This window comes from Camelus bactrianus, chromosome 24 (assembly GCF_048773025.1).
Source record: "Camelus bactrianus isolate YW-2024 breed Bactrian camel chromosome 24, ASM4877302v1, whole genome shotgun sequence".
NCBI lineage: Eukaryota > Metazoa > Chordata > Mammalia > Artiodactyla > Camelidae > Camelus > Camelus bactrianus.
The window spans coordinates 11644375-11666046 of NC_133562.1; the positions used below are offsets into that span (position 1 = coordinate 11644375).

General features: G+C 41.4%; 1 protein-coding gene and 1 long non-coding RNA gene across 3 annotated transcripts in view; one reads left to right on the forward strand and one right to left on the reverse strand.

The window, feature by feature from the left end:
* Positions 1 to 13332, reverse strand: AQP4 (aquaporin 4). 2 transcript variants are annotated; one of them, XM_010969032.2, is made up of 5 exons: positions 13191 to 13332; positions 9830 to 10244; positions 8778 to 8942; positions 8410 to 8490; positions 1 to 4470 (listed from the first exon to the last, which is right to left on the reverse strand). In XM_010969032.2, exons 1-5 carry the CDS (start codon positions 13220 to 13222, stop codon positions 4192 to 4194), a joined length of 972 nt encoding a protein of 323 aa, XP_010967334.1. In that variant the 5' UTR covers positions 13223 to 13332; the 3' UTR covers positions 1 to 4191. The 2 variants fall into 2 exon arrangements, with proteins under 2 accessions (XP_010967334.1, XP_010967335.1); XM_010969033.3 differs by lacking the exon at positions 13191 to 13332 and adding an exon at positions 12934 to 13172.
* The window catches only part of LOC141574905 (uncharacterized), a 19502-nt gene continuing 9539 nt past the window's right edge, over positions 11710 to 21672 (forward strand). Inside the window, exons 1-2 of the long non-coding RNA XR_012502032.1 lie at positions 11710 to 12888; positions 17395 to 17784. This is a non-coding gene — a long non-coding RNA (uncharacterized LOC141574905). The remainder of the gene's footprint in view (positions 12889 to 17394; positions 17785 to 21672) is intronic.

The following is a 21672-nucleotide window of genomic DNA, read 5'->3' on the forward strand; positions in this document are numbered from 1 at the left end:
TTCCCTTTTAAAACATTAAAAAGTTTATTTGCAAAAGCTTAGTAATATGAGATACAACATAATTCATGGAAATCAACCAGAATGCTAATACGTTAATAGATTATTCCAAATACTAGACATTACAGTTTCAGCCTCCTTACCATTAGCTCTAATATTGGAATAACGTTTCAGTTAATAAATAATTGTGAATATAACCATATGTTCAGTTTATTCTCACCAGTTTATCTTGAACTACAATTTTGTGATTTGGGTCATAAAAGTGATAAACAATTGTTTATATAGTTTCATAAATTGCATGTTTATTTAATTAATCCTGAAGAGAATCTAGAAATATATTCTGATGGGTTATCTAAATTCGGTGTATTTTTTAGCTCTTGGATTTTTAACATGCCTGGGTAACACTATAATTGCTCTTGAGTTTAATATTCTGTGCACATGTTGTGTAACATTTCGTTGATATGTGTTTTCATAGGCTGTTGTCATTTGCCGAAGTGAGTGGCCATAGTTTTTAAGCACTGAATTAAATGTCTTCCATGTATTTCAGAGAATTATGGGTTTCAAAAGTTACTGCTGTTATGGAGTGATCTATAAAGTACTGTAACACCAACGCAAACACACACGATTTGTGGTAAAGAGAGTGAGTTTTGTTATATTACATTTCCCGGATACTAACTACCTCTGGCCTAATAATTTCAATGCCATCGACATATTAGGAAAGACAGAATTACCTTCAGGTACAAACTATTCTGAATTTGCATATCCTTCAGTGCTTATAAGGAGAACTTACATGGGCTTTCTGTTGTTTGATAAGTTTGTCTATTGGGCCCAGCTGTCACAAAGGCAATTTCTCTGTCAAATGTCCATCACGTACGGGAACAGTGTCAACAAAAAGCAACAAAGAGCTTCTCTAGGATTGATGTCAGCATTTGAATCTGCTGTTCTATTTTGGAATTTTCTGGTTCATTATCAAGTTTAAACCAGTAAGTGAGTTGCCTGGCTTCACGGCCTAAAATTTGTGCTATTTGAAATCGGTCCACACTGCTAAAAATCAGATAGCTTAATTCCATCATATGTGTTATTGAAATATTTCTAATCTCCTTGTAAAATTTTCAAGACTGAGCTGCAGCTTAAGCCAGCACCTACCAACGGCATTAGGGAAAGGGTCAGACGAAAGAAAGAAAGTATCAAAATTTATGCCAAACATCAAATGGCAGCAACAAAGCGCAGGAATCCTACATTTAAGTAACTATTTAGATACCAGAAAATACTTCCTTCCAGTGGAAAAGTTTAGGATTTCTTGAAGAAATTATCATCTCCTATAAAATGAAAACATACATTCAAATTCTGGGTCCCCAAATTTTAAGAAAGCCCCGAAAACTTAAAAAATGACTCCTCACCCTTTGTACTCCTTTGCCCAACTCTACAGTTCTGCAGATTGGGGACCACCTTACAGTTTGGGGGTGCTTGTACTTTTCCTTAGGGAAGAGATGGTTGGCACCGTTTCCTGGCTGGCTATAATTCATTTATGTCCCTCCAGTTTTTCTCTCTGATCTCTTTTCTGTATATCTGTCAGCAGCGCTCTCCTGGGAGCAGCGCGATGCATTTCATTAATAAGACAGGATTAAAGGAAAAAGCCCCAGTCTCCTAACACACTTGGATAATTTGGTGCCATCCACCAGGCAGTAGACCCCTGCTGTAGAGATGTCATTAGAAAGGTACAATTTCATTACTTTTTACTAGCAGAGCCTTGAGTGAAATACAAAAATATGTTGTCTCTTATGCGGGAAAAGAAAAGTGCAAAAGCTTTCATTTGCTGCGTGCCCCTAAAATTGTAGAATGCAAAAATATATTTTATAGTTTTTACATTTATATTGCCTTCCTTTAGTAGTCCTTGAAATCCTGCTTTTATTGAACGTTGAGCAAAATAAAGATTAAAAGAAAATTATTTATATTCTTAAATCACATATGAAATTTACATGTATTTTTCTTAACTAACACACTTGTTTTAGAATACCTACTATGTGCCAGGTACTCTGTTCATTGATGGAAAACAATAAAAACATCATTTATGAGTTGTTTTTTTTCCAGCACTAACTTAGTGAATGCTCTAACTGGAAGAGGGTGTAAAAGTGAGTGTATAGGAAGTAAACCATATGGCTGGATAAAAACGATCATGGGCCAGTAAAATGGTAAGTGTATTCGGAAAACCTGTTTCATTTTTCCCTTACTAACCGATTTTTGAATTGACTATTGGCCGATGGTTGATAGTATTATCCTTTGAGCCGAACCACCCCCGGTTTTAAGCCTTTAGTGGTACACTGCAAACATCTGAAAAGATGGGCATAAATCATCCTTAGAAATGCACCCTAGATCCTACAGATTCTGCCCCCAACAAGAAGCAAGGGGCCTCAGTGGTGGAGGTTGTGGTCTGCCCCCTCGCTGCAAAAGGGGCCTGGGATTTAGGCACCTGCCAAAAAGATGCCAGTGGGACTCCCAGGCGCTACCCTGGCGTATGTCTCTCTGGGAACCTCATGCATTACTTTCCTAGCACCGAAAAGAATCAGATTTAATAGTGGTCCATTATCTCACTGCCACAGACACACAACTGCCATTAGCACTAAAAGGAACTGTGCATGGGAGAAGAAAGCCCTTGATTATCAGCTATTTACAAGCCACTCTGTGCAGTGATAGGTTTTCGCTTTCCTATTAGCTTTTGTTCAGTGGAATTGACTTTTGCTGCTCTTTGTCTAAGATAGAGGCTAGACTAGACAGTTAAGATGGTAGAAACTGGGGTTTCCAGAGATCATTTTACTGACATAAGGCAAAGCAGTAGAGGGAAAAAACAAGCTATTTTGACAAATAAATGAGCCAGTAATAAAAAGACTTAAAAAAATGGGCTGGGTTACATGTACTATCTTCTACAAATGAAAGACTGGTCACCTAGTCAGCTTTGAATACAGAGTTTTGAAGTCCCCACCGTTTTACTTTGCAGCCACGTCAGTCTTTGTCTCTCGTGCATTTTAATTCATTAAAATATCATTACGCGCACAATGCAGATTATCAAGAAACGTCATGAGAAGTGGGACAGGAGCAGTGATCGGGACTGGTGGGACCAATTCATGCCTTCTAGAATGAGCAGAGCTTAATGATTAATAAAAAGTCAGCACTCAACTAGTCACGTTCTTGTTATCAAAAGTAGGTCTCGGCTAATGTTTAAATATAGATAACCAAAGTTACAAACAAACAAACCCCCCAGTTTTGCCAATAAATTAAAAAAAATTAGCAAAATGGTTAAGTAGTTAAAAGCTTAGATTGTTAACCTCGTGTAGTGTATCTGAGGATGTGCACTGAAAACAGATCAACTATTTGAAACCATTATGTGGATTTCCTTTCTCTTAGTGATTTTTGTATGATGGTAAATTTCCACCCACCCCCCATATGATCTTACAAGTCTTTTGTCCTGAACCTCAATAGATGCCTTATAACTTGGATTTTTTTAGGGTGGAACATATATAGGGTTTCTGAACATTCTTCAAATTTTCTGGGCTTTAGTTCCATATTACCTTGGACATTGAGGAGGAGGAAGGAATATTATAAATTGGAGTTGAGGTTGAAATTTGGGCATTTGAGATATAAATGAAAACAATTCATTAGCATTGACTCTTACTAATATTCTTTTGCCGAGGTAGTTTATAAATAGGGATTGTCTGCAAAAGGGTTTGTTCTATTTTCTCTCTTGAATGTGCATAACTCTGTGACATGCTACATTTTGCCACTGATAAACTTGATTTAACAGAATAACTGCTCAGGTGAGGATTGACAATACCAGTTTCATGGTGGCGAAGGAGTAAGTTGATAGGTATGTCTGTAAGCTTTGTCAGGCAAGGCTTAACAAAATCGTGGTACACATTTTAAATTGATTGTGAATGAATGGCAGATACATAAGCTAGACAGACATTTGCTTTGGGGATATTTTTCAAAAGATTTTTTTTTAGATTTGAAATTCACGATAGGTTTCTTCCATTCCTCCTTGGTAAATAACAAAATATGCACTGTCTAGATTAAGTAATATGACATGAAATGACAAACCTGTACACGTCTAGTTTACAGCAGATCTGTTTCCTTAATGGGTGGAAGGAAATCTGAGGACAGTTCTAAGGGTTCTTGTCTGCTTTCAGCGCTGTCCTCTAGTCATACTGAAGACAACACCTCTCCAGATGGGTCTTTCCCCTTCTTCTCCTCACCCCGGTCAGTGTCGATCACGTGCACCACTCCGGGTTTCAGAACCAGGTCGTCGGTCTCTACCTGACTCCTGTTGTCCTCCACCTCCATGTAGCTCCCTTTTGTTTGCTGGGCAGCTTTGCCGAAGGCTTCTTTAAAACAACGTTTGAGTTCAACATCTGGACAGAAGACATACTCATAAAGGCCACCCGCGAGGACAGCTCCTATTATTGGTCCAACCCAATATATCTGGGGAAAGCATGGAAGAGTTTTAGAGTGTAAGTGGAGTAAAACTATTTCTTTGAACAATACACAGATATAGAACTTAGCTGGTTTAAATTGAGAGCAAATGTGTCATGCATGAGAAAAAGGAGAATTGGAAAGAAAATAAGAAAATTAAATCTGTATCCGAGATCCATGTGTTATTACTACATAACATTTGAACAGAAAATAAAAAATGACTGTTTCTTCTTCTCTTTTCCTGCTTTCAGTAATTATGTTCTTTCCATTTTCTAATAATCCTTAAAGCAAAGATAGGCCCTCTTTGGCTGTATTTTAAGTTAAGAAGACACTAAGATGTCTCCAACTAAAATAGAAAAAAAAATTCTGGAGAGTACGTATTTTCTTAATATTGCCATCTTACATTGGTTTTCTGTAGAATCACAATCCTAGTACAGATTGTATCATTTTGGGCTTTAATTATTCAGGACAGCATGACAAGTGGAATCCCAGCTCCACCACTCAGTAACCTTGTGACTGCTTACGTCCGTAACTTAACCTCCTAAACCTTGATTTTCTCATCTGCAAAATAGGGATTATGGTAATACATACCTCATGGGTTGTCAGGACTAAATTCAAATAATACTGGTAAAGTACTTAAGAGTTCTAATTTCATTAGTAACCTGTTCCATTCTATGTTTCCTAGACAATTTAAAGATGTCTGTGATGAGGCTAGCTATAGGTCATCTTCCTTCTGTTACATGCTTTTCTCTCTAAAATTTGGTGATTTGCTTTAAGAGAAAAACCCCATAGTTTGTCCATTAATTTTGCAGAGCTACTTCATCCTCATGGTTCTTACACTGATGAATTGGTGGAAAAATCTGTTCTGAGTTTACGGGTGATGGCTCGCTGAGGATGAGCCATTCTAAGGGCTTTAAGTCAATAACAAGAAATTTTTTATCGTATCACTTAAACGTCTAGAATAAACTCAGTTTTGAGTTTGGATACATTTCAACATTTGCTTCAGAGCACATGTTGGCTGTGGGATCCTAGCCATTCATTCAACAGATAAACTTCAGGAACAGAAACCCTGTTTCTGGATCATGCTCTCTGAGCTGGCTCCACTCAGGGCTTTTCTTGTCTGAACTCATTTAATTCTAACAACGACCTTCGATGTAGATACTATTATTATTCCATCTGATGGGTAAGACAACTGACACTCTGAGAGGGTAAGAAACTTTCTTAAGACACAGGAAACTATATGCAAAATCTTGTAATAACCTTTAATGAAAAAGAATGTGAAAATGAATATATGTATATATATGAATGACTGAGACATGGTGCTGTTCACCAGAAATTGACACATTGTAACTGACTATATTTCAATAAATTTTTTTTTTAAATTGAAAGAAAACTTGCTTAAGATTTCATGCTTAGCAAGCGATTGAGGTGGGATTTCAAATCTCTCTTTTGAACTGTTACAGTTTTCTGCTACATTACACTTCTCTTATTTCAAAAAAAAAAAAGATGAATGCTTCTGGCTTAAAATACTCTCTGGAAATTAAGCTCACTTAGCATCCTCATCGCAAAATCTAAAGAAAAGTCAAACTTTAAGCTGAAGCTGAACACATATACTTAACAGGGAACCTGTTGACAGAGTGGCTGCGAGAACCAAGTGCCTTATCTTGAACATGAAAGAAACGTGCGAGAGTTTACCTTCTCTGTGCCCTTTCAAAGGAGAAACGAGAGCCCTCCTCTAAATGTCTTTGCCCTCTGTTCCTTTGGTAAGATCTCATTAGGTATATTCTATTCAACCAACTACAAATCCCACACGGGAGAAAGAGGACTGCTGAACAATTCCGACACTTCCCCCAAAACACCTGTGGCCAAGACATCTCACTGCATGCTCTCAAAAACACATCTCAATTTCAAGTTGCTATTCCCAAAGTCATACTGCCCTGTAAAGTAACTTTTAAAATTTATAAAAGTAAAGAAGATTTATTGATTAAAAATAAAGTCCAGAAAAGTATAAAGAGGGAAGCTAAAAAATGTTACTACACTACACACAAAATTCACCATTAACGTTTTGTTGTTATTTCTAGTCTGTGGAACTATCTACAGACAGACTTTAAGTTAGTTGCTAATTTCACACAACCACTGCTGCAAAATGGATGTTCATTTCCCGATAAAGTAGCAACAAGGGGAACCTTTGATTCAACCAACAAGCTAAGAATTTTCTTACTATTTAAATTTTAACCCATTTCCTATAACTAACAAATAATTGATAAAAACATGTTTTCATCTACATTTTAAAGTCCTCATGGATTAAAAGTTGTCATTTTCCAAATTTAATTTAGAAAACTGTTTAAATTTAAATTAAATTACAAATGCTGTTTGAATGTATAAACTGAACTAAAAGTTGTACTTTCGTCAGAAGATCTACATACTGTCTTTCCATTAAAAATTTCCACTCCCGTTAACGTGGCAAATCTCTGGAGACATAAATGGAAATGTCAGTGGCAAAATGACCAATCTCACAGATAGTATGGCTGACTAAGTGTTTGCATGGCTGGGTCCCAAATCTTGCTTTTGATCATTGACTCGCATGCTGTTATATGATGGGCTAGACTACTGGTAAGAACTTGGGACACTTTTCTTAGGAGTAAATGCACATAGCAGTGGTGCAAGGTAATCGTGGTTGTGTGAGTGTCACTGTGCCAATAACCACTGCATACATGAGATTAAAACAAAAGTGACACCCATAATGGAAAAGAATCTGAAAAAGAATATATATGTGTAATCAGGGGGAAGGTATAGCTCAGTGGGAGGGCACATGCTTAGCATGCATGGGTCCTGGGGTCAATCCGCAGTATCTCTGCTAAAGTAAATAAATAAATAATCCTAGTTATTTCCTCCTCTATACAAAATAAAATAAAATAAAATAAAATAAAAAAGAATACTTTGAACAAGAGGATAAAGTTGAAAAAAGTAACTGAATCACTTTGCTGTACATTTGAAACTAACACAAATTGTAAATCAAGTATACTTCAATAAAAAATAAATTAAAAAAACAGAAGTGACATATACTTACATTCATGAATTAAAAATGAAAGGTGTAAAATAGCATTCATAACGTGTAAATGAAAATAAAAGTTAGCCCCATTTGAAGCTGACATACGTCTCATGTTTATTGGTTATTGTAAGTTAGTGTGTAATAGACCTTCAACACTGCCACATTATTCATTTAAAAGATTTAAATTTCTTTCTGGTAAGAAACAATTGAAACAAGATTGATTGTGGTATTTAAAAACGGATACCCCAGCTCTCTGGAAGTGTTGCCACCACATTAATAAGTAGGTTAGGCATGAGGCTGAGAAGTGTGTCTTTTTCTGAAAGTCATTTATCTTTCTAGCCGTGGTTATGGTCATAATAGCATAAGCATTTGCACCATTTATTCCTCACCATCTGCAGTTCAAATGCTTCCAACTCGTATACTATTAATTGGATTCATGCTTCTGTAAACAGAAAAGGTAAATATTTTTGCTAAGGGCAGTGCTTTTAAGCATTTCTCTTTCTTTTTCTTTTTCTTTTTCTTTTTTTCTTGCAAGTACATTTTTTGTTATTGCTGGGAAGGATTTACTTTCAATTATTTAAACACCATATTCACCCCCCCACCTTGATTTTAACTTGTTCCAGATAGGCAACCTCCATGTATAATATATTCTGCCGAAGTCTGGCAGATACAGCGCCCAAAGCAATGCTTAAAAAAAAAGGACGATCATTGAAGGCCCAGAACAGATATAAGATGAGACATTTTGCAGCAGATATGTGCTAGTCTTTATGAAAGACATAATAAGATGTAAAGGGGGCGGGTGGTCAAAGTTGGGAGGAAGAGAAACTAGTGAGCAAAATACTGAGGAAAAAAGAGCTCAATGAGAGGAAAACAGGAACAACGAACAGAAAGGTTACCCAGTGGTTTTCCCAATTTCCCATGATGACTGCAGGTCCAAAGGATCGGGCAGGGTTCATGCTGGCCCCAGTGTAATTGATCTACAGGGAAAAAGAACAGAACTTCAGACGTTGCTGACACAGGGCTCCTAACAAGTATCCTTCATTGCACTTTGCTGCCATTTGCCAAGTCAGTTACGGGAACTGTCCAGATGATAGCCCAGCCATATCAACATTCTCATCACAGAGTTAGCAAAATGATCACCTAAAATGGACAGACGTGGCTGGATACTAAAGAACTACAGCTGGGAAACACAACATCTTCAGGCCAGCTCAACGGGGAGGATAAACGACATGGATCAATTATTTAAATGGACTGGGAGACTTACTGCAAATAAATGTCCAATTGCAACAGAAATTCCAATTGCTAAAGCTATCGACCCTGTGACATCGGTCCGTTTGGAATCACAGCTGGCAAAAATTGTAAACACCAACTGAAATGTGATTATCAACTCCACCAGGAGACCGTGACCAGCGCTAAGATTTCCATGAACCTGGAAAGAGAAAAATATTCCAACTGAATTAAGGCGAGAGAACATTTTCTACGATAACATATCATTGTGAAAGATATATTTTATCTCTGTAAAAACTGATGATTAATTTGAGTGTTCTGTCCCACCCTTAGTTGAGATACTTCCCCCCCTCAAAAAAAGAAATAAGTTTCTACTCATCTTGGGCCATCACAAGATAATTAATTATTCTCACAATGACCAAGTGGGACTTTGTGCTGAATATCCTTTTCTACAAAGGAAGGAAAAAGTGCCACTGCTGCACTTAACTTATAAAAGAGTTTCTTGAGAGTTTTGTAATTTTATAAGGCAATGATTAAATCCATTAATTAGATTTAAATTAATTAATATATATTTCAATTAAAATTTAAACTGTGTGTAGTTTTTTTAATCAACGCTGGTGCCGAGCTAACCAATGACATTCCTAATCAGCTAAGAACAATACTAGGATCAAGTGCCAATTTATTTTTTTGAGGGTTTACCCCGAATGTAGATCATTTTAAACCTCATGCCCATGACAAGAAACAAAAATGGTTCTTTCTGCTGGTGAACCAACAAATAATTGTAATAAAAAACGCCTTAAGCTAAATATGTAGTCGGTGTAGTCATTGGGATGGAGAGAGAGAGGAAAAAAACAGCACAATTTTTGTGCTACCCAGACTCAGTGATATTCAAGTCATTCAACAGCAAATCATGATTTCATATGATAGATGCAGTGTGGCCAGTATCAGTTTTCACCCCATCAAGAATCAGACGGTCCCTGGGAATAAATTAGCAACTTTTAGGAAGGTCTCTTAGGCCTCTAGGGTGTCATATAGCAGTCTATAAAGAGCCTGGAGTTCTAGTTTGAAAACGAGAGCTAAAGATGGTACCGTGGTGACCCCCAAGCCCCCCACCACGCTGGGAGGCGTGACCAGGTAGAGGATCCCAGCTCCAATGATGGCGCCCAGGCACTGGGCTGCGATGTAGAAGACGGACTTGGCGATGCTAATCTTCCTGGTGCACACCATGGCCACCGTCACAGCTGGGTTGATGTGGCCCCCACTGATGTGGCCAAAGCACTGGACCATAGTGGCGATGCTGAGTCCAAAGCAAAGGGAGATAAGAACCATGTCGACGGGTAAGGGCTTTTCTGCTCCACCCCAGTTGATGGTGGATCCCAGGCCGAGGAGGACAAAAATGAGCATAGCCAGAAATTCCGCCGTGACTGCCTTCCAGAAAGCTTGAGTCCAGACCCCTTTGAAGGCCACCATGATACTCTCTCTTCTACACAGAGGTCCACACTTACTGAAAAGGAAAACAAATTGGCCTCAGAAGCTACTAAACCAGGGTTTGTGAATTTTGGTGAAGATGGCCCGGCCTGCAGACTTGCCCTACTGTGGGGAGCCCACCCCCCTCAAAGGTTTTTTGCATACCAGGAAAGAGTGTTTCTGGAAAATCTCCTTAGTTAATTATCTCCTTAATTAATAGTCAAGAGATAGTTATTCTAACCTCCTTTGGTTTAATATCCAAAGACCATCCAGTTTCACTGGAAAATCATCTGAATTGTCCCTAGAAAGGAAAATGCTTAAGTCGAGTTCCTTTAAGAATTAAGACTAAAATAGGTTTATCTTGTAGTTAATTCCCTCAGATCGAGTTTTGAAGTTTCAATGTACTTTTTACAGGTCATTTGTATTTGGAATTTACAGCCATAAAAAAGGGGGGGTCTTTTCCAGTTTTGTACTTTACTGTTCAGACGGCATTCTGAAAATGGATTTGTAGACTCTGGCTGAAGGGGAGGCCTGCTAGGAAGCCAGGAAATCTGCAAGTCTGTCTTTCGAGAAGGTAAATTCGTTTGGCTGGAAGGGAACTGGGCGGCTGGCAGGGCAGGAGCTGGGCCCCGGGGACCCGGACAGGGACGCCGCCGCCCTCTCCCCCGCCAGCGGGTGGAGTCTGGGAGCCCGGCACGCCCGGGTCCGGGGGCGGCGCGGGGACGCAGGCCCCGGGGTGAGTCCGGGGCGCCTCCCCGAGGGCGGGAGCGGCCACCCCGGACCGTGCTAGGCTCCGGGCAGCGCCAGGGGCACAGATGCAGCGGCCCCGCCAGCCCGCCAGTGTCCCAGGTGCCCGGCAGCTCGCCCGGGAAAGTGCATCCAGGCCCCGCGGTGCATTTGCAGAGTTCAGGGACCATCCCTTCCTGGGCCTGAGACTCCACCCCTGATAAAACTTCCCAAAGGGATCCTGGCGGCCAGTGTGTGTCAGCAGCGCCCAGGCACGCTGCCTGCCAACTGTGGGTGACAGCGACTTGGGCAGAGCTGCGGGAGGCCGCATGCAAGGGGGTGTGGCCAGGGAGACCGTGGTCCTCAAAACAGAAGGCTCTGGACAGCTGTTTCTCTCTACTGTCTTCTTCATGGCCTTCTCTTCTTCTTGTGCCTCTTCCTGGGGCGGGTGTGTGTGTGTGTGTGTGTGTGTGTGGGTTGGGGGAGGGGGTGAGGGTGGGGTGGGGAGCAGCCACGCAGCCTTTGGGACGGTGACCCTTTCTCCCTCCCGTCTACTTTCCTCTTAATGTCCTGGATCTTTATTGCTGAGAAGGGATGGAGTTTGAAGATATTAATGCCAGCAGCTCATTCTGTCAAGAAATGGCTAAGATTCTCTTTGGTGGGGGCGGGGGGCAACGACCCCCGTTCCCCCATTAGTTGAGACATTTGCCCTTTTCCTAAGCCTGTGACAGACATGGGAGCAAAGGAGTGTGGACAGCATTTAGCAGAGACTCTCATCCCAAAGGACTGTGAAAAGGGTTAGTCAAGAAAGCCAAGTATTTTAACAGATGGGCACGACGGCAGCTTTCCCTTGAACAGTGCTGAGAGTGGGCCCTCCCTTCTCCCATCGCTCAGTGTCCCCAGGAGCCCAGGTCTGGCTGGGCGGTGGGGAAACGCTGTGCCAACAAGGGCCAGGGGACGTCTGCCTTGGCCTTTAGGATCTCAGCTCAGCCCCTGGTTTAATACGGGGCTTTGCTTCAGAGTTGGAGAGAGAAACCCACCTTCCGCCCAAGCCCAGGTGTCTGTAGAAGGGAGCAGCCAGCCCTGTCCCAAGCGTCCAGTGCCCAAGTGAACTCCTCTAAGTGAATCACGTAATCAGGAAAAACCCCAGCGGGGAAGACAATGCCATCACACTCCCTAGAGGAAGAATAAGGAAAGAGACAAAAACAGCCCTCGGAACAGGGCAGGGAGGGTGCCCTGGGAGAGAGGTGAAAAGTCTCCCCAATGGGGGAGAACCTCGAACTCACAAATTGGAAAAGAAGTTCGAGGGTGGCTTCTGAATTCACCAGCAGCCCGTGGCTTAGCCGGGACGGCAAAGGGCAAGGTGTTATGTCAGGTGCTGGTCTTCCGTGGCCAGCCTTAGTGGGAAGAAGGAAGAGGACAGAGCAGGAAGCTAAGGAAGCCAGGTGGGTGGGCCCTGGGGACAGCCCCCTCCCCGCCCTGCTCATTCTCTGTGCTTGTCTCCCTCTGCGAGACCCTGTCTAAGAAACGCAGTTGCTCTTTTCAGGTTCAAACTTTCACCAGCCAGAAAAATTAAAAACAAAACAAAAACCAAAAAACAGAGCCCCCAAATTCCCAAACAGATAAATATAGTCCTTAGGTGTGCATTTAGCCTTCTTTGAAAACCCATGAAATCTGATCTCTTTGCAGGGCAGAGTGAGCCTCAGGCAGCCGCGAACCCCAAGGTCCTCCGGCGGCATATGTGTCCCTCTGGCCCCAGCGTCTCCCACGGCCCCTCTTTCTGCCTCTCATCAGCGTTCCCTCAGGGTTCACGCTCCTGGAAATGGATCAACACCATTTGTTTTGCTTCTTTCGCCCCAGAACAAAGGGGGTTTGTTGATGTGACCGGGTTGTACTGGGCCGGACACATTACTTTCCAGCTGAACCCCCAACCGGATTCACTCCTGAGCCCCTGGGTAAGTAATTTTTCTGACAAAAAAAATACGACAGCTTAGACTGACCTCCGCAGGGGGATTTTCTGGTGCTTTCGCGGGTCTCCAGCGCACGGAGGGTTTTGCCACAAAGCATCCCTTTTCTTCTGCCCTCCCTCTGCCTCTCTGATGAGTACGCCCAGTACTCAGCCCTGAAAGAACCATGCACCTGCCCTGTGGTTTCCTCCTAGATTCTGCCTGACAAGGCACACACATCTGTACTAAAAGAGTCAGAGTTTCATCTTCTGGCCCTGAGCATTGTTCCCTTACGGCAGAGAAGGACTTACCCCCACCGCCTTGCTGCGGGTCTGTCACTCATGCCTCTCCTGGCCAGAGTGCCGCCCTCATTGCCAGCCCCGCGGCTCCCAGTGAGCTGGGAGTCAGATTACGGCCGCTTGTCTGATTGGGTTTTTGGAGTCTAGGGGTGGAAAGATTCTGCACCATGTGGCAATCGAGTTATATTTGCACTTGAAATGCCTTTCTCTACCTGATCGCTCTAGGGTATTTCAGGAACACAGAACACTTGCCCACATTATGTTTTTTCAGCTGGTAATCCTGGAAAATGAGGATTTCCCCAAATTTTTGTGTGAGTTCTTCCCACCACAGAGAATGGTGGAGACATTGTCTTCTTTTGGTTATGGGTGTAGTTGAAACTGAACAAATATTAAAGCACGGATCTGCATGATCCAGTCGTTGAGATGATTGGAGATTCAGACTGCAGTGCCCTTGTCTTTGAGGGGCAGACTATCCAGTGGGCTCTATTTAAAGTTTTTGATCTCAGAAGCAGACTTTTAAGCACAGCAGATAACTGCAGGTCCCTGTGTAGCCCGGGCAGCACTGATTTGGATAACAGGAAATAAGACAGCTTCAGAGTGCTCCCCTGTAATAACAACTGTTGGGTAAGAAGTAGCAAATTTTAAATATATCAAGGTAGGGTGGGCACACAATTTGGGGGAACTGTAGGTAAATTTACTATCTAGAAACCTAGGGACAAGACTGTCTACATCATTTGTGGGGTCTAGTGCAAAATGAACACAGGACTGCTTGCTCAGAGACTATTACGAATTTCAAGATTGCAACAGCGGGACATTAAACAAAGTGCGGGGGCCCTTCGAGGTGCACAGGTTTGTGTGCCCATAAAGGCATCCCTGGCTAAGGAGTTGGGTGAACTCTGGAAGGCCTGAGAATTACTGTCTGCATCTCCATCTTATTAATTTTTTTCTTTAAATGGACCTCAAATACATGGAATTGGAATAATAATAATCCTTGGTGTGTGATGCTCTCACCAGCGGTACATATGTGACCTTCTTTAATTTTGTAATAGTTATATAATTACTTTTTAATAATATAATGAATATCTGTGAGTCGACCACTCTCCCCAACAACTGGAACTGTCATCATAACTCGCTTTTATCTATGGGACCCTCCCATCTCTGCCTCTCCGCCTACCATCTCTTTTCACATCAGAGTTTTTTTTTTTTTCAGAATGAAATGTGGCAATAAAGACATGCAGGAGAGGGAAGAAGAAAACGGTTCCATTTTCACATCATATTTACAGTTTTTTGTTTTCTTGTCTCATTTGGGTTCTTGAGAATTGGGAATGGCTGAAAAGCTCTTCTGGGGAAGAGGAATTAATATTTTGAGTGCGAATTTCAGACGAGCTCTTTATTTCTGTTTCAAGCATTCTCAGATAACAAAGATTAAGTCCACAACCTTCAGAATGTGGCCGCACACGGATGGTTATCCATCAGGGGTTTTGGCCTTTTAAAAATAAGCCCCCTGACGTCAGAATAAGCTCTGATGAGGGGGGAAACGGGGAATTTGTGTGAATCCACAAAGAACACTTAAAATATTTCATGTTGATGCTTAAAACTATTTATCATTTAGACTTGAGAATGAGATTTTTTTAAAGATGCAAAATGTTTTCTGTTCTTTCTTAAATTTGAAAACTTGACCTTGACATTGAGTCAGAAGTGTTTGTGAGGCCTCTGAACCCGAGGAGCAAGGCCGGCTGCAGGGCTAGGTTCTTCCGTGCAAATCAAGCCTGTGGTCGGATCCATAGGAACTCACCCCGAGCGGCCCTCCTGAGGGCTGCTGGTCACTGGGGGGACATTTTTCAGGTCCACTCCCTGGAAACGGCGCTCAGCTCATTAGCATTCACTCCACTGCCCTTGGCAGTTCCCGTCACCATTTTACGAAGTGCCAGCAGAACTTGGTCACCACCGTTTCTCAGCCCCTTTCCCTTTCTTCTGGCTGGCTGATCGCGGCCCTGGGAGAATGTGTTGACAGTTCCTAAGGGATGGCTGTTCCCATCAAGGGAAGGGCCACCCTAATTGGCACCAGCTCCTACTGCTTTATTAGTACTCTCAGCAGAGCGGCTTGAAATTGACCAGGGATTAACCCTTCGCCTACCGGAGCTGGTTTTTCTTATTAGGTATTACTTCTTATCCTTTCTATATTTGAGTTGATGTTATTGATCTTCCTACAACATGCTCCTGTGAAATAACCAGCTACTTTTCTGGCTTTTCTTTAAACTAGTCACACAGACACTTCCAATAGGATTGGGGCAAACTACGCAGGATACAGTAATAAAGAAATCAGCTGTACTGCACATGTGATCATGGTGGAAGCATTCTGAGGTGGGGAGCCCTGGAGAACAGAAGAAGCTGAATTGTTTTGAACTGGTCTGGGCCTAGAGTCAATTTAGATTAGGAATCTAAAGTTTTTCCCCCACCTTTGGTAGCCTTAAAAGAGTCTAGATGCATTTAAAGATGGAATAACAATGTATTGAGGAAATCTTGACTTACTGTACCGTGCTCTCATCTTTAGGGAAAGGATAGTAGCATGGCATATTGATTTAAAATCAGTCTTATATGCCAGGCAAGCTTGTGAGGCTTTAGTTGAAGAGCTTTGTGAAGTTGTAGGTCAGTAACTTACAAGAAAAATGAAAGAAGGGTAAGTGAAAATCACAAAAGTTCCTCAGCAAAAAGTAGCCAGTGGATGCACTTGGCTCCTGAATTCGTAACTGACTATGTCATACTGTTTTCCTCTGGAGCTGATGTACAGCTTTCGGGTCTGTGGACTCCTTTTCCCTCCCTGGCCCTCAGAACTTTGAGTATTCCTTCATACGTTCAGAGATTGAAGACTAACACAAACGCACCAAAAATGGCAGCATGCCTCAGTCCCAGGAGGGAAGTGTCCCCAGGCTGGCAGGGGCAGACTCAGTCACAACTCACACAGCTTACCTTGCTTTTCCTGAGTCTCAGCGATGTGACTCCCCCCAGAGCACTTATATATCAGTATGTTTGTTGAAAACAAAACCAAACCAAACAACAGCAGCATTGGCAGCCACTAGACAAAGGGCTCTCACAGAGCTTTGTTCTCTTTTGAAAGAGGTGTTCCCTTCCTGTTACAGTAATTCAGAGTGGTGTCCGGAAACACAGCTCACCCCCAAAAGAGTAAAAGAAAATAACAATCAAAACCCAGCAGGGACCCCCAAAAAGTTTGACGTAGCTTCCCTTCCTCAGGGAGGTGACTCTGAGAAAGCCTGGGTCTTCCCAATGGATGTGAGACCTTTCACTGTGTTGCGCCCCTGCCCCCGCGCCCCACGGACCCAGGTTTCCCCGTTTGGTCATGGCAGGCACGGTTTCCTTGGTTGAGGTCCAGGTGGACTCTGCTTTGGCTGGTGAGCCATACTCTGCTGACATTTAAGGCAGGAATTCCCTGGGAAAATAGTCCAGAGACTCTCTCGGTGCTGCTGGCGGGGTTCCAAAGGTTTAGGGTTCCCTTCCCTCGGCAAACGGACAGAGGGAAAGGGAGGGACGGGAAGAGAAATAGAAGGACTGTATTGAGTGACTGTATTTCATCTGAAGCTTGTGCAAAAAGGCAGACATGTGGTTGGATGACTGGATACTCTTCTCACCCCTTATCTCTCCCCAGCTACTATGACAGTTCAGAGTTTGGCTGGCCGTTTTAAAGGTTGCTCAGACATCCACAGTCGAAAATCAGTTTTCTGGGAAGCAAAGAACTCTGGGATCAAATGGGTTGGACCAAAATATTTAAAATGGCCAATAAGTGAAGTGTAGTCTGTATTAGTAATTCTTCCAAAATTTAAATTAAATTTGAATGTATTAAGAGCCACATCAGCATCTTGGCAATTATTACCTCTTATACAGAAAGCCTCAGAATCTTCATGTTTTTAACAAAGAAAGATAATCCCAGCTTCAGGGAAAGGGCAAGATGCTTTAAATTCTGTGGGTAAGGGGACCTGACAGGAGGAGGAGTCCAAAAAACTAGGAAGGTTTAAAAAAAAATGCTTTTTGAATAATGTTAGAAACAGAATATTTTCCAAGAAAAGAGAAGAAAAAATAGTCATAATCTGTGATTATTTAAAAAAAAAGTGTTAAACGTTCAACAGTCAAGTTACTTAGGAATTTTCTCAGATGACCCTTCTAATAACTCAGGCAAAACTCTCCCTTGCTTCTTTCTTAGGTGATCACACACCCTTCTCCTTAACCTCTGGACTTCCTCTTCTTGTGCAATCAGAAGAATCGTGCCCATGAAGAAATTCACAGGGCCTCTTAGAGGTGTCAAGTCTCTTCAGTGGGTTCACCTTACCTGAACGTGCTTATCTTTAGCTACCCCATGGCCTGGATGCCTGTTGCAGGGGACCACACCATGGCCACACCTCGTCGGCTCTTCTAAGGAGCCAGCTAAGGTGATCCTTTCGTCTTCAATTTCTTTCCCTTCTCTCCGTGCCGCGTGAGTCTCTGGTTCTTTGAGCACTCCTCAACATCTGTCTCCTCCGAGAAACCGCCCTTTGCAAACTAGCTGGGCTCTTGTCACTTGAGATACCCATGGATCCAACGCAACACTCTGCAGGTACTACTTGGGGATGTGTTTGGCTCGTTCACCGGTGTTTTGATGCTAGTTTACTCTCTTTCTGGATGTGAATTGAAGTTGCAGGCTATATATGTCCTGTTCAATTTCTGACAGTAATGGGGATGATGGATGAGGATGGGGGGACAGTAATAATTTTGGGGATGACACCATTGTGCAGTGGGAGGAGAAGGGCTAAGAGCTGGCAGTCTCACCTCCATCACTTACTTCTTACGGCTGTAAGCCGTTTGATGTTTCTGAACCCTATGTCTTCATCTGTGAAACAGAACAGAACATTATCTCTGTCCTCCCTTTTTGCAAAGTGGTGCTAAGTCCAGATGCCCTCCTGACCCCATTCTGGTTTTGGACCACCTCATGTGGGCTTGCATAATACTTTGGTTCCCCGAGTTGTATCACACAGTTGTCCCAAGCATGCTTGTCTAACTCCATCACTGTAGTCTGTAATCAAAATGAGAGCAGAGAAACGCTCCAGTAATCTTAATCATTCATGACACCTAATAATTCATTGTTGTATCCCCAGCACCTAGAATGGACCCAAGACACTTTCTAAAGACTAAAAAACATTGTGGAATAAATAGCTAAGCGAACGAGGCTCAAATAGAATGATATTAGCAGACGTGCTTTTCCAACAGAATTGATAAAAGTAAATAATGATGATGTTGACGCTTGTGATGAAAGGGCATACGATTTGTTAGCCAGGAAACCTATCCATTCCAAATCTTGAAAAAGCCATGTATTCTTAATCTCATTTCCCCATTTCAAAATGAAATAATAAGTCTTTTCTAGTTCAGGTAAGAATTAAGAAACAGTAAATTGGTAATGTATGTGCAGGGCTGTGAAATAAAGAGCTAGGGAACTGGGAAGTACCAACATTAATGACCCCATTTTATAAACTTCATGTAGACACAGATAATTCCAAGGCCACATTTCCAAGCTGAAGTCAGAAACAATACTAAACAAACTTTGCCTTATGGATTAATCCAAAATGTCTCAGCACGTTTTATTAAAAAGTAAGAAACTGACCCTTGGATGTCATCTCCTCACTGGCTGAGGAACCCTTTGGGGATGATGACAATAAATGACATTTACAGCTCTGACATATACATATATATACATACAAATACATAATATATATAATTATATATAATATATATAAAATAATACTAGTATATTTTTGTCTACTATGGGGCTATTGGTTGCTTTTTAAGTATATGAATTCTATCAGGGTACAAGTGCACCTTTTCTTGTATTCTCCCATTTATCTAAAAGACTTAAAAGGAAGTTTATGCTTTGCTCTTCTTTTGAAAATAGACTCATAGTTTATAAGGAAATGGGCTAATTTGGGGATCATTTGTTAAAGTATTTTAATAAACACAGAATCCTATTCTTGCTAACTGGTTAGATTATTTTTTTTAAGTAACATTTTCATTGCAAATGAGAGGGACTTTTAAAAGAACAATTTAGTGAACCAGGAACATACTGACATAATGAACTATGATTCCCACTGATAATGGAGAGCGTTTGGTACAATAGAGCATTATTACAAAGTCTGAAACTGTTTTATCGACGTACTTAGTATATAGTTCATAATTTGTTGTAATAGTTTTCTGTGTACAAGATTTTATCATCACCCAAAGGGGCATATGAAAATCACTTTATAAACTTTCAAGAGCAATACAATTCTTCCTTATGATTATTGTTAATAATTCCATTTGAAAAATGAGAGTTGCTGAGTAAATGGAAGACTTCTGTGACGTCTTGGTAATGTCAGCATGACACCCTTCAACAGCACGTCGCGTAGCAGAGCTCACAGAATAAGTATGCAAACCTCATACTACCCTTCTCATTGTGCACAACATTTTGAGTAGAAAAAGTGTTGTACCAAGTGGCTTATGGCTCCTGGAATGTTAGAGACAGAGATCGTCAGTATCAGAACATGTGAAATTCTCAACACCTTGATTTCAGCTGAGATCACTAGACCCAACTACAGCCCAACATGGGGATACAGCCCCTCAAACACTTTAGAGTGCTGTGTAATCCTCTGAACGTTTAATTTTGGTGAAGGGAGAACATAGTTGGGAGACTGAAGTCTTAAAGGTTTGTCACCTGTCAAAATCACATAGTTGAGGACATGAACCAGTCCTAGAAATCTGGGTCCTGAAGAGTTCACTTTAACCACTGGAATTTGCTCACTTCAGCTTCAATTTTTTTGCTTGCATCAGATCCTTACTATGCCAACGCACTGAGTCAGTAGGCCATAGCATATCTTTAAAAAAAGAAAGTGAAACAAATCCATTTAACCATTTTCCCCCCAGCAAAATTGCTGTTGGCTCTATGAAGCTAAAATTAGATGGAAAGATTGTCGATTGTCCAGTCTTCTAGGCTGACATTTCAAAATCAACATTGGAAGCAAAATTTTAAATCTGTGCATTTATAAAATCAGAATATCAAGAGTGGACTAAGCAACTAATCAAATATTTTAGGACATTGTGAGGTACCTAGAAAAAAGTTAAACAGCCAGTCTATGTCACCTATGGTAAAACATGAAAATTGTTAACACGGTAACAGTGGACTGACAAGGACTGAGATATTGTCCTATTTCTGGATGGCTGAAATATGAAACTGATGAGAAATTAACTAAATACTGTAACACCTGCTGCTTCATAGTATGGGATGCTCTTGCAGAATGGCTTGCAGGGTAACGAGCACAGGGTTTTCCCTGGTTCAGGAGTGTGCACCCCACCCCAGCTTCCCATGCTGCTCAGTCTTCCCTCCTCATGGCTCTGGCCAGGTGTTCTCCGGTCCCTCCAAGCTGCCTGCCCCAGGGGTCCCTCAGCCTCCTCACCTTCTTGCTCTTGCTCTACCCCTTCCACGGATGAGCTCAGCCCCTACATCACAGTGAAAACAAGCCCGCAGGTGAGAAATCCTTTGCATTTCCACAACCAAACCTAAAAATGTCTTGGCATCTGCCTAATCCTCTCCCCCTCATCTGTTTCCTGTGGGAAGAGTCTCCCTCTGTGTGTCTTGGGTGAATTCTACCACTCCTGGTCTGGGTCCCACCCATTTCTGCCTCCTCCAGTACCATTCTCTAATCTTACCTTTCTGATCAAACTTTTTGATCTCAGGAGCCCTTTACAACTGAAACTTACTGAATGAACTTTTTGTTTATGTGAACTGAAATAGAGAATTTTAAAAGTGTTTTATTTCATTTAAAAATAACAATAATAAACCCAGTATATGGTAACTAAATTGAATTTTCAAAGAGAAATATTCACATTCTCCAAAACAAAAAAATTGGCGAGAAGAGTAGCATTGTTTTACATTTTTGCAGTTCTCTTTAATGTCTGGTTTAATAGAAGACAGCCGATTCCTCTTTCTGCTTCTCGGTGCAATCTGCTGGGAAATGATTGTTTGGGAAGAGAATCCTGCCACACACACATGTAGCTGGAAAAGAGAAATCTATTTTAGTAGCTTTTTCAGATCACTGTGGGTGTTTTTCTTTGATAGTACACCAAAACTCAGTAAGTGGTCATTTTTTTTAAAGGTTAGCATCAATGTGGATTCTGAAGGCAAATTAATAAATTTCTGTATCTTGTTACTTTAAACTCTATTCATCTGTTTTTACTTTGAACTAGTCTTCTACTCATAAGGCATGATTTTTAACATTATGCATAGTCATTTGGAAAACATTCATTGACTGATGTGGCTCTTCCAAGGGTTGGCACATTTTACTTTATAATATCAAAAGTATCATATTTATTAATATCACCACCAGTCACATCAGAAAAGTATCAAGGTTTTGAGAGCTGTCAACCTCATGGTAAAAGGCAAATTTTCCAAAATTAGAATTTTTGCTTGAAAGCTCAAATA